This window comes from Paramisgurnus dabryanus, chromosome 1 (genome assembly GCF_030506205.2).
Source record: "Paramisgurnus dabryanus chromosome 1, PD_genome_1.1, whole genome shotgun sequence".
Classification (NCBI taxonomy): Eukaryota; Metazoa; Chordata; class Actinopteri; order Cypriniformes; family Cobitidae; genus Paramisgurnus; species Paramisgurnus dabryanus.
The window spans coordinates 60,742,676-60,755,915 of NC_133337.1; the positions used below are offsets into that span (position 1 = coordinate 60,742,676).

The window sequence follows — 13,240 nt, forward strand, 5'->3', positions numbered from 1 at the left end:
TAGGTTTTCACATACAGGGTCACAAATAGGAAATGATCAAATGATTATGATGATCATAGATCTTGTACAGTAATATATCTTTTAATTATCTGGTAATCTGAAGCATCAACAATGTTGTGCTTATGTGATCCTTTTCAGTTAATTCTAGTTACCATTAGTTCTTATTAGGACGTTATATGAATTTCAATGCTCATCCGAATTGGTTTATGATGTGCTGGTCTATGTGTCAACATAAAAATTGTAATTTGGCTGGCACGATCCTTCTTGTGAAGTTGGTCATACGTGCTGGTTAAGAACTCGAACAATCTAACTAACATAATTTTTTTCTGTAATAAATCAGCCTCTTCCTGAGGAAGATTATCCTTCATATCCTTCAGAGTATTCACTGATCCATGTGAAGAAGGTTTCTATACCCAGAGGAAATCTGGATCAAAGCAGTCCACACGGCTGGACCCTCAACATTGATCCTGATGGAGTTTGGGTCTTCACAAATGATTACACACAGGAACAGGTACAGACCACTGAACGTGATAATGTCCTCTTTAATATTTAAAGGAATATTCCATTTTCTTAAAAGAAAAATCCAGATAATTTACTCACCACCATGTCATCCAAAATGTTGATGTCTTTGTTTGTTCAGTCCAGAAGAAATTATGCTTTTTGAGGAAAACATTGCAGGATTTTTCACATTTTAATGGACTTTAATGGACACCACCACTTAACACTTAACTCAAGACGAAAAGTTGTGGTTTAAAAGTGTATATTTGTTATTTTTATTGTCAAAAATGACAATCGTTTCGCTAGATAAGACCCTTATGCCTCGTTTGGGATCGTTTATAGTCCTTTAAAACTCCGTTGAAAAAAACTGTTAAGTGTTGAGTTAAGTGTTAAGTGGTGGTGTCCATTAAAGTCCATTAAAATGAGAAAAATCATGCAATGTTTTCCTCAAAAAACATAATTTCTTCTGGACTGAACAAAGAAAGACATCAACATTTTGGATGACATGGTGGTGGTGAGTAAATAATTTTTCTTTTAAGAAAATGGAATATTCCTTTAAGCTTATTAACTGTCTATTATTATCTGGGTCATTTCTTTAACTCACTGAAGTGTTTTGTTAATAGTGGATTAAATCACTGGATGATACGGGACGTATATACTACTATACGAGAGACGGTACAAAGTCCCAGTGGGACTTACCGGAGGTAAGAAACCTCTTTCAGTGTTTGTCAGATGTTGCACAGTTCATCTTTTCATGTGATGATTGAGTTAAGTGATGGGAATAATTTAAAGTCACAATGAAAGTGAAATCAAAAACTGTGATTAGTTATGAATATTGTGGTATTTTTACAAATGAGCTTCATTATTTTTTTTTATTTATGTGCCCTTATAATCTTTAATGAAAAACACAAATCTCCTCCCGTCCTGGAAACAATCTCTCTTTAGGTCCGTCTAGGGGTCCGGGAAAAATTGCAGCGATTAGTAAATAGGAACATGACCCAACTTTAAACAATCTAATAAGTTCTCGATGGAAGAATTCAGGTCCAGCCCTGCCTTATTTCATTTCAGAAGCTGTTTCTCTCGGATAAACGTCACCACAGGGAAAATAAGACAATCCCTACTTCAGTTTCATGGCGACTTTAACTCCGTAACCAAAACTGTTTGACTAACAGATTATGGGTCAGATTTACTAATTGGGGCGAATTGGCATGAGAGCCCAATTTCAAAAAAGCACCAATGGTAGTGGCAATATCTACAGGTTATTTACTAAAAAGGCGCGAAATAAAAAAACATGGGCGCAACAGCTTATTTCCATAATGACCAACACAATCTACCAAGAGCAGCGCAAATTAGTTCAGGGTCGCAAAAAAGCAGAGGTGATGCTCTTCAGATGTGGGTGATCTACTAACACCTGATGTGCTTGAGTTCAGCACCACAGACATCTCAATCAATGAAGCCATAGTACACTGAAAAGAACTGGAGGACAAAAGATGAAGGTTTACAAGAAGTTTTGAAAAACACCTGTTATTGGGTGACTTCTCTTTTAATAACATGTATTAATTGGCAAACAATATTTTTAAATAATATGTTCGTCTAGGATTCCAAATAAACTGTTACATGTTAACAATCCTCTGCCTTGTACCACGCGCTCTCTGATCTCTGCAATGCCTCCTACTATCAGCAACAATTGCAGCCATTTCAAACGCAAAATGATTTAAGACATGCTTATTTGGAGTAATGCAAATACCAGTGATATCACATGTGCAAACGTTAGTAAATCGCATTGCGTGAATCTACTCCCATAAATTTTGCGTTTGAAAGGTAAAATCCTAGAATGTGCATATGCAATAAGGTCAGTCGCAAAAATAACTAGACCACACCTTTTAAGCGCTAATCCCGACATCATTATTTAACGTCAAAATGATAGTTTCGCTGGCGCAAGCTGTTAGTAAATCAGGCCCTAAATTTAGTCTGATATGTAATTTACTAAAACTGCTTAATAGTGAAATTATTGTAAAAAGCCTAAAAAGTCAACTCGAAATGATATTGATGTTGTGAATATCAGCACAGCTGTTACTGTCACCAAGTCATGTTGATATTCCTGACATAAAACGTAGCATAAAATGATTTTCTGTCTGTCTGTCTGTCTAGCACACTGAAGATGTTGGACCGTATGCACTGGGAAATGGTGCTTTTGATGAACTGGAGGGAACTGGATCAATGCAGAACTGGAGACACAGTTTGGGACACCAGGAGGAAGTACGTACTCCAAATTATAAAGTCACTACATGTTTTTTTGTTGTTGTAAAAAAGCAAGGGAAGTAACATATGGTAATTTTTACACTTCTCATCATGACCTCGGGCGCAGTAATATTGATGGAATTTTGAGCGAGAGTGGCGATTGATGATGTTACTACATGCCGAGGTCAAAGTGCTGCAAACTAAGTGCTCTTCCGCCATACAATACAGTTCTAATTTTTTATCCGCTTAAAAATTCACCACGTTTTATTTTGTGCCACCATACTTACTCGTGTAACAACTCATGTTACAGTCTTTAAATAGGGAAAACATGAAAGTGTTTGGTGGCTTCTAAATGCTAAAACATTCACAACGTGCTCTACAAAGATTAAGTGCATGCATTGAAAAAAGATAGATATGTATTTATTAGTCTAAATTGAGGTAAGAACATAGTAAAATATTGAAAAATGGTGGTGTTTTCCTTTTATCTAGATTTAAAAGTGTCTACTGTTGAAGCACATCTTATCTCTTCTGGAAGCTGATTTCAGCAACAGGTGGCAAAATAGCTAAATGCAGATGCACCTTGTTTTGAGTGAACCCTTGGTACTAAGCCATTAAATAATTTATTAATGAGTAACAACGGTTTAAAATCTATTCCAAATGTAACAGGAAGCAATTTTAAGGACATGAGGACTGGAGTGATGTGCTCAAACGTTTTTGGTTCTGGTCAGAATTCTGACAGCAGCGTTCTGTATGAGCTGCAGCTTTCTAATGGTCTTTTTGGGGATCCCAGTAAGGAGTCCATTGCAATAATCCACCCTGCTGCTGATAAAAGCATGTACAAGTCCTGTCTTGAGACAAAACATCTAATTCTGGCTATATTTTAGTAAGCTGATTTGCTTACTGCTTTCACATTACTACTGAAATTAAGATCAGACTCTGAAGATTACTCCCAGATTTCTGACTTTATTTTGTATTTTCAGACCCCTAGAGTCAAGGTGTGTGTTAAAGGGACACTTCACCCATTTGCATTAATCTTTGTATAGTTAGAACCCCAGTCATGTTTTTGAAAAGTCATGGATAATTTCCTCAGTTGCCGCTCAGACAGAAGAAATACAGATTTCAGTGTTGCACTTCCTTCTTTCAATGATGTAAAAATCGTCATTTTGCATCATTGAAAGCAGGAAGTCTAATATCTTTGTTGAGGGGTTGAGACTACAAACACCCCTTTTCTCGGTCAAATAGGCACCAAATTCGAAATGTATGTTACATTTCGACTACAAATATGACACACTTTCAATAAAGATTAATGTTTATACGGGTGAAATACTCCTTTAATCTTGAGATTTTATCTTTATTTCCAAATACAACAACTTCAGTTTTGTCTTTGTTTAACTGGAGGAAGTTTTGACTCATCCAACTGTTAATTTCATCAATGCACTTACGTAGGGAGTCAATGGGTCTGTAGTCATTGGGTGACAGGGGGGTCATCTACATAGCTGTGGTAATTCTTGTCATCTGAATGTCCATACCAGTGCTGGTGTGAAATCCTGTGGTCATTTAGGTCATTCAGTAGTGGACTGGCACCCTCAGCTGATGAATGATAAAGGAAGAAAAAGACATGAGTACGTTTACATGCACAGAATAAGCGGATAACTATCAAAAATCTGCTTATTACAGAAAACTGTTTTCATGCGTTTACATGCAAATCAATAAGCCGGCTATGCAGACAAATGCGTTTACATGGGACTTGAAGACTTATCAGTTTTCTCGCAGGCAGTGACGTCACCACCTATAGTACACAATAGTCATTCAAAAAGTCAACGGCATATCTGTCTTAAGCTGTACTGTTGTATCTCTTCTTGTGTGTGCAGAACCTGTAAATGTAACATGAGCTTCTATTTTAACAGTTTCTCTGCCAACTGCTTTTGTCGAGCAGAGATTTTCATGCGTTACTTTGCGCTTACTTCCGCGTGTGACGTTTATCTTTCATACTCGGAGACATGCGCACATGGACAAAACCGTGAGAAAGCCGGTTAAGGTGTTTACATGCTACGCGAAATCGGCGTAATGAGCAAAAAACTACCTATGCCGATCGGTTTTCGCTTACGCCGTTTATGAGCTTTCCCCGATTAAAGAAAACAGTTTTACGCGTTTACCCCACGTGTTATCAGTTTATTAAACATAATCGGCGTACGACTGTGCATGTAAACGCACTCATTGTCTTTAAGCAACCTAGCACCTAGTTTGTTTGTGTGGAGACCATCTCTGTTAAAGAGTGGTCTTTGACTCCAGAAGGTATTAAAATTGTCAATGTAATTCAGTTCTCTCATGGTGCATGTTTTTTGCAGCCATGTATTTAAACTTAGTAGCTGAGAAAACATATTTGTTTCTCGGGCTGGGAGAGGTTTACTGATGAATTACTGAACTTTCAGTCTTCCAAGTGTTTCAAAAAGTTAATTGAAATCCCTTATTTTAGGAGCTCAAACTGCTATTTCTGAATATCATTCTTTCCCACATGTAAGAGAATCCGACTGACAGTCTTATGTTTCATCAGAATGTTTCAAAGTTCCTTGTTAACATCAGAAAACGTTGCCCATGGAAAACAGTATGTATGGGTAGCCTTGCTTCCAATGTTTCTGATAATAGAGTCACCCACTGTCAGCGTGCTTGGCTCAGCTGCTATCTGGCTGATGTGTCCATTTACATTTGGGGATTCTTCACCCACAGTCATTAGTCCTTCAAATTTATTTTCAAGCTGCACAGCTGGTGGTAAAAACCAATATTGGCTACTCGAGTTGTAACCATATCTGGGATAGATGATGCTCATGCAACAATTTGTGACACTGTAATGTCTTGAGCACCTTACCTTTGGGTCTCACACCCTGTTTATGCCATGGGTTTGAGATCTCAGTTACTGTAGGTTTCTCTAATGTCACTGTGATCTGTTTAAAAGCGTTAGGTTTACAGGAATCACCAGCATTATGTTAAGAGGGTCCACAATTAGGCGCTGCTGTATGCTCTGGCAGGGTCGGCAGCACCGCAAGTAACTTTGTTTCGAGAACTGCAATCTTGTGTAGAATTCTGCAGGTGGATTGAGATCCAAAAGAAGCCATTTTCTCTTCTCTTCGACTGTGGGCAGTTGTGTTGTCCTGTTTTAGGAATTCAAGATTTAAAGCGTTTATTGTCATGTACCCAGTGAGGAAAGCAGGTTTCCCTGAGCAATGAAATTCTTACTTTGCCATCCACAAAGAATACTCCGACTGTACATGAATAACAACATACAATATAGTAAAACTTTTAACCAAGGTCTTAAACAATGGCTTAAGTCTAAACAACAGTGCTCACATGAAGAGTCTTTAAATGATTGATCACTTGCTCATATTATCTTTGTTCTGTATTTTATTTTGCTCTTTATATTGAAAAGGCTTGCATTTATTTTCTATTTCCTCTCTTTCTCTTTGTCTTCTTTTTTGGTATTTAAATTGCTCTATCTTTTAAAAGTCGCCTATGGACAAGTGTTGCGAATTAGCAAAATTAGAAAAATAATATATATATATATATAGAGAGAGAGAGTGGTATAGGTATAGAGTGGGAATGTAGATTTAGAAATATAGACTATGTACAAGATGTCTATATATGCAAATGTACAGTATTAACAGTTTAACAGTACTTAAAGTATTACCTTATGTGCAAAAGAAAAACAGTAGTGCAGTAATAAGAAAGTACAGAGTAGGAGTAAGGATCTGGAAATATAAGTAACACTATGTAAATGATATCTGTATAGGCAATAGACAGTATTAACTTGTGCAAAACAGAAGTGCAGTGATGTGCAAATATAATAATAATTAATTACATTTATATAGCGCTTTTCTCAGTACCCAAAGCGCTTTACATATGAACAATGGAATCTCCTCAACCACCACCAATGTGCAGCATCGACGGCAGCCATATTGCACCAGAACGCTCACCACACACCAGCTTATTAGTGGAGAGGAGATAGAGTGAAATAGCCAATTAGTATGAGGGATGATTAGTAGGGCAATGGGCAAGTTTGGCCAGGGCACACCCCTACTCTTTTCGAAGGACATCCTGGGATTTTTAATGACCACAGAGAGTCAGGACCTAAATGTCCCCATCACTATACTGGGGTGTTAGGACCCACACAGACCACAGGGTGAGCACCCCCTGCTGGTCTCATTAACACCTCTACCAGCAGCAACCTGGTTTTCCCAGTTGGTCTCCCATCCAAGTACTGACCAGGCTCAGCCCTGCTTAGCTTCAGTGGGCAAGCTGTCTTGGGCTACAGGGTGATATGGCTGCTGGTTTGCAAATATAATATGTCAATGGCAACAATAACATTAATAGATGTGCAAAAATTGAGATGGAGTGCAAATATAATGTAATTGCAAGGTAGTGCAAATAAATATAGCAATGGCAGCAATAATATAAACAGATGTGCAAAATTGAGATGGGGCAACATGAATAACATTAGCAGTATATAATGGTGGTGGTTATAGCAGTGCCGGCGCCAGCCGAGCGCTGATGAGGGGGCGTCTAAAATACCAGAGGGGGCGATCACATGAATGCATATAATTCCCCCAGCTAGAAAATACATAGGTTTGGTACATTAAGTTTTAAAGTGTTATAAACAAACATCTCTGTAATACAACCACAAAAACTACAGCTATAGTGAGCAACGTACAGAGCTCTGAACAATACAACAACAACAAAAAAACGCATACCTAACGTCACATATTAGCACAACACTACTCATTAGAAGTGCAGACCCAGAGGTAGAAATACATTTTACGTAATGGTGGGGGGCAGTGTTGGCAAATAGAGTTGATGGTTTTCAGCCCAAAAACGGTCCAAACGCAACATTTTATCAACATTTTGGTTCAATTTGATCATATAACGTAGTTATTTTAACTGCCACAAGTAATGCACCAAGCTAGCGATTAAGCAGCTAGAGAACCACAATAGCAAAATGGCAATAACTCGTTTACATATACAGCTATGCTGTAGGATAGGCTAATTCAAATTCGTTAATTATAAATTTAACAATGTCTGTTTTTTATCTATTTACTCCTGATAAACAGGTGTGTGAGAGAGAGAGATTGTACAGGCTTACCTTTAACGTTAAATGCAGAACAATAATAGGCTGTTGGTTGTACGTTGACTTGCAAGGATGCTGAAGAACATGAACATCTGAACTTTTCAAAACTATGTACAGTCTGGCTGAAGTTCATGGTGCCCGAATTGACTTAATGACAGCCGAATATTTGGATCTTTGCACCTGAAATGCTCCGATAATTCATCCACGCCACGGCATTAATTGATGTGTGACAATCCGGAGTCCGGTTTGTAGAACTTCCAATGCTATTTTCCATATATCCATTGCTACAGGGCAGGCCCAGGTCACTCTCACACTCCTGTCTGTAAATTTTTATATAATTTCCCACTTCGACATCTTGATTTCCCTCTGAGACTCAGAACGCGGGCTCATTGTCGGCGTGCCTCAAGCCGTCAACACAAACTTGTTCAACTTCAGGCGCGGCTGCAAGAACCAACAACCACATGACGTCAAAGTACCGCGAGAACGATTCGAGAAATCATACTAAGTGTCGTTTCGTCTCGCTCTCGCGGCATTTTGACGTCTTCGCCAGATGAATTCGAACAAGCCTATAGGCTATACATGAGTGGGCGTGTGTCACGGTAGAATACATGCACACTTGTTTTTTTGTTTTGTTAAATAATTAGACTTTAAAATTCCCTTTAGGAAGACAATACACAAGGCAAACGTGATTTTTAAATAGCGCATTTTATCATTAAAATCCCATTAAACATTAATGGTGATCTGAGGGGGCGGGATAGTGCCAGTGAGGGGGCGACGCCCCCTCACGCCCCCTCGTGGCGCCGGCCCTGGGTTATAGCAGCAATAAAAATTACAGACGATTCACTGAAATGTGTGGCTGTTTAAGAGTCTGTTAGCTGAGGGGAAAAATGAGTTCTTTTGTCTGGTTGTCCAACAATTAACACTCCTGTAGGAATGTCGACTGCCAGCAATATCATACTGGTAGACTGCTATGACAAATTCCCCAGGTTGTTGAATATTTCAAATGTCAATATAATTCCAAGAATTTGTAGTTTTAGTGTGAGTGTCCGATTGTTTAGTTTGAGCGCTGTGTTAAACTGCTGGTAGTTAAATCATGAATAAAGCATTTTTTGGCTCATAATTAATCCCACATTTTTGTTCTTCATGACATTTGACATGCTTGCTCCTCAAATCACATGTGTTGTATAATCAGATATTGAATGTTTCTCTGCGAATTATGAAATTAAGACCTGAGCCATATCTAATGAAGTATCATAGAGACTCGGTATGGGCCGCTTTTTACCTGGATCCTAAAACAATCACCCAGAACACACTCACTGCAAAAAAAAACTTTCTTACTTAGTATTTTTATCTTGTTTTTTTTTTAAGTACAAATATCAAAAAATTCTTAAATCAAGATGCATTTCTTGATGAGCAAAATGATCTTAAAAAAAATAAGTCTAGTTTTTAGATAAAAAATAAACAATTTAAGTAAATTTATGCTTAAAACAAGCAAATAAATCTGTCAATGGGATAAGAAAACAAAATCTTGAAATAATTTAGCTTTTTTCTTAAAAATAAGATCAAGTCACAAAATCAACATGTGTGTGCGTGCATGCATTTGTGCGTGTGCATCCGTATGTGTGTGTGTGTTTGCGTGTACCTGGTAATTATCATGTTGTGGGGAATTTTTTGACTTTGTGGGGACATTTTGAGGTCCCCATGATGAAACAAGCTTATAAATCGAACAGAATAATGTTTCTTGAAAATCTTAGGTAGGGAATAAGGTAGGGAATAGAATATACAGTTTTTACAGTATTAAAACCATTATGTCTATGAAATGTCCCCACAAAACATGGAAACCTGAATGTGTGTGCGTGTGTGTGTGTGTGTGTGTGTGTGTGTGTGTGTGCGTGCGTGCGTGCGTGCGTGCGTGCGTGTGTTTGCATGCGTGTAGAATTTGCAGGAATGTTACCTGATGACTGGTATTGTGTGTATTTGTCATTTCACACTGTGAGACTGTTATCATTATCTGTTGTCTTTCCTCTTCTTCTCTGTGGCTTCAGCATTCATGTTGTTATTTGTTCATGTGTGTTTGTGTGCTGTAACAGAAGAGTCATTCATCATACAGTCAGAATGTATCAGACAGCGAATCCTCCGGCTCTCATGAGATCTCACACAATGTAAGATCTTCTGCTTTACATCACATTATTGTGACATGATAACCAAAAACAAACACCAGGTCCAATTGTTATCATTTACATTGAACTAAAAGTTCACAGATATGACTTCTACTTGTACACCCTATTTATTTATTTATTTATTTATTTCAGGGACAATGCATATTAATAAACATTTCTGTCAATATGCCAGAGTTAGCCAGATGGCTATTTTTCACCTGTAATCCCTAGGCCTATAGACAGATGGTAATTGTCACCATAAAAGTAGATAAAAGTACATATTTAAATAACAATAAAGCAACTACAATACATTTAGTATTATTTAGTATTATTTACATTTGTAAATCATTTATTTATTTCAAAACTTTTTTTTAATGAAACACACCATTGTAATGTTAGTTATAGTTATATGCAGTGTTACAAAAAGGCCATCCGGGTAATTTTTGCCTGCTGTTTTTGGAATACTATGAATTCAGACATACTACTCGCTTTGCCTACTGCTTTTTGCCTACTATATAGTATGGAAGTAGGCAGTTTTGGATGCAGCCAGAATCTGTAGTGATGTTATGTGTCAAATCAAATCTCTGTTGTTGCGTTTCCAGTGCTCAAACACATGAAGAAACATTTAAAGATGTTATGACTGATCTTACATTCAGTCTGTCTGCAGTCATGCTACACAGATAGTTTGGACTGATATTATAGAAACATCTTACTTTATTATTTATTTTGGACAATGATTATATCAATATCGAATATATAAGAATCACTGTACTGTGTTAGCACTGCAGTGATTTTGTTGTACAGGTTTTGTTTTAAGGCAGACATACACACCTGTGATATTTCATATTTATTACATATTGCTACTTTACTTAACAACTGTAAACACATTGTGTAACATGAAAGTTATTGAATTATTATTTATTAATCGAGTTACCATGGTAAAATAAAAAAATTGTAAAGTACATCTGCTTGTGCTCATCGCTTTATTAAACAGGCAGCATTTAAATGTTTATTAAATTGTTTCAAGTGAGAAATTATTATTTTATTTAACAGATGCTTTATTAACTCATTCATCATCCTCTCAGGTTTCCAACTTGGAGAAAGCAGGAATCCTGAACAAAACAAAGGTGTCTGAAAATGGCAAGAAAGTCAGGTAAAGATGATCTTCATTAGCTTTGGAGCTGTTATAACTCCGTTTGTAAACCGATGTCAATCCTTCTGCAGAAAGAATTGGGCTCAATCCTGGACGGTTCTCCATGGAGGAGTTCTGACGTTTCATAAGGACCCAAAATCCACACCAGGCAGTGCATCGGTCAGAATCAGATCACATATAAAACATCATTGCATTATGAAATCTGATTTCATTGTGTTTTTAACACTGAACCTTTGATTTTATATAGAGCAAGACCAATCAAATAGTCCCAGAATTCAAAGTGGATTTAAAAGGAGCAACAATTGGCTGGGCAACAAAAGAAAAATCCAGCAAGAAGAATGTTTTAGAGGTATGACAGACGCTTCCTTAAAACCCATTCACTACAAGTGCAGATATTTGATTCACTTTGTTTGTGTTCAGCTGAAGAGTCGATCTGGAGCTGAGTTCCTGATCCAGTATGATACTGAGAGCATTATTAGTGACTGGCATAAAGTTATTACAGACACCATACATCTGCTGGTGAGTCACACATCACACATACTCTCTAACTGTGTCCTGATTCAAAGGATGGATCCTTCAAAAATCACATCCTTTCAAAGCGAGGACTCTAGCCTATGGAGGATCCTCAGCTGCATTGGCTTCAGAACCATTATATGTGGGACAAGACCCACCCACTTTTTAAGACCAATGATATTGTACCTACTCAATTTTTATTAGCGTATATGTCTGTTTACTTGTCCAAGCGCCGTCAGTCAAATCAAGTTCACTAGAGAAATGCTTAATAAATTAAAATCTATTTTAAGTTCTCCGTTTTATCTACAGCCTTGACTTTTACGCTGCTGCTTCTTCAAATCTATTCAATTTAAATACATTTTATTTTTATAGTTAAGGGCTCTGTGGTAATGAGAAAATATGCAATTCTGCTTTTGAATGTTGCGTTAACGATATTTTCTGAAATATCTATACACACTTGAGAAATGTTATTTTTATCAGCTATTTTTTTAAGTAATTTAGATATGTAACTATTATACTGAAATAAATAGATAATACACATTCTTCTGAATCTAATTCAGGATAAAAAGACTATTTCAAAACATACTGTTCTTTTTAGGAACAAGTTTGTCGCTGTAGTTTTTGTTTCTCGTCTCTACTCCTTCCATATTTATTTTATTTAAGCCAATAGGTTCACCTTTGCGCCCACGGTCTAGCCAATAGTAAAACAGTTTAAGACCTACTTGGCGGGTATTTAGTAAGGCCCTTCTGATTGGTCGAATTTAGATAATCTAAGCATGCAACAAACAAATGATAGACACTTAAAATAAATTAAAGTTATCGTAACTCTGTTATCACGATAATGATCATTTTTTTCTGATATGTCGTGTAGCCCTGCATTTTTTTACAATTGTTTAATTGTTTCAAAAATTCAAGATATTTATTGTCATGTGTACCTAGGCACAATGAAATTCCATTTTTGCTTTTTCCTCACGAGAACAAGGGTAACAGGACAGCAAACAATTACAAATACAATTACAAAACATTTTAAAAAGTAAAAAAGTAGAGAAATTGCAATTAAACAGAAGAATCAACAATACAAAAATCACTAAGAATAAAGTAAAAAGTACAATAAAAAATCCCTAAATAGTGCAAGCAATTTACTATGAAAGAGAACCTGTATTAAATGTAGACATTTATGTACAAAGTAAAAAAAACTCCTAGTAGAAAAACCCTGTGGGAAGAAAACCTTGAGAGAATGACAGACATAGCTGATCCTTTGGAAGGTATACTGTATATTAAATACAGTATAAATGAACCTAGAAAATGTGAAAAAGATCAACCTAGTAACTCAGTTTAAGTAAACCATTTTCTGCAAGCATGTGGAAGAATAGGTAATTGAAATTTGGTTACCCTTTGTGATGTCAGAAAGGGATAATTCCGCCCCTTAATCTGCTCTATTCAACCACGCCACTGTCATTTAGTGCAGAGATCAGATCATTTGCATTTTAGAGGACACACCCAAAAATGGCACGTTTTTGCTCACACCTACAAAGTGGCCATTTTAACATGCTATAATTA

At 36.8% G+C, this 13,240-nt stretch overlaps 1 protein-coding gene and 1 pseudogene across 2 annotated transcripts in view; one reads left to right on the top strand and one right to left on the bottom strand.

The window, feature by feature from the left end:
- Positions 1–13,240, top strand: part of arhgap27 (Rho GTPase activating protein 27) — a 35,728-nt gene that overhangs the window by 16,656 nt on the left and 5,832 nt on the right. The window contains exons 4-11 of one of the 2 annotated variants that reach the window (XM_065242710.2): positions 341–511; positions 1,122–1,202; positions 2,650–2,757; positions 9,946–10,017; positions 11,100–11,167; positions 11,239–11,326; positions 11,415–11,516; positions 11,588–11,686. In XM_065242710.2, the coding sequence (XP_065098782.1) occupies positions 341–511; positions 1,122–1,202; positions 2,650–2,757; positions 9,946–10,017; positions 11,100–11,167; positions 11,239–11,326; positions 11,415–11,516; positions 11,588–11,686 (789 nt within the window). The remainder of the gene's footprint in view (positions 1–340; positions 512–1,121; positions 1,203–2,649; positions 2,758–9,945; positions 10,018–11,099; positions 11,168–11,238; positions 11,327–11,414; positions 11,517–11,587; positions 11,687–13,240) is intronic. The other variant, XM_065242711.2, reaches the window with a different exon arrangement.
- LOC135720652 (5S ribosomal RNA) lies at positions 6,947–7,063 on the bottom strand (annotated as a pseudogene).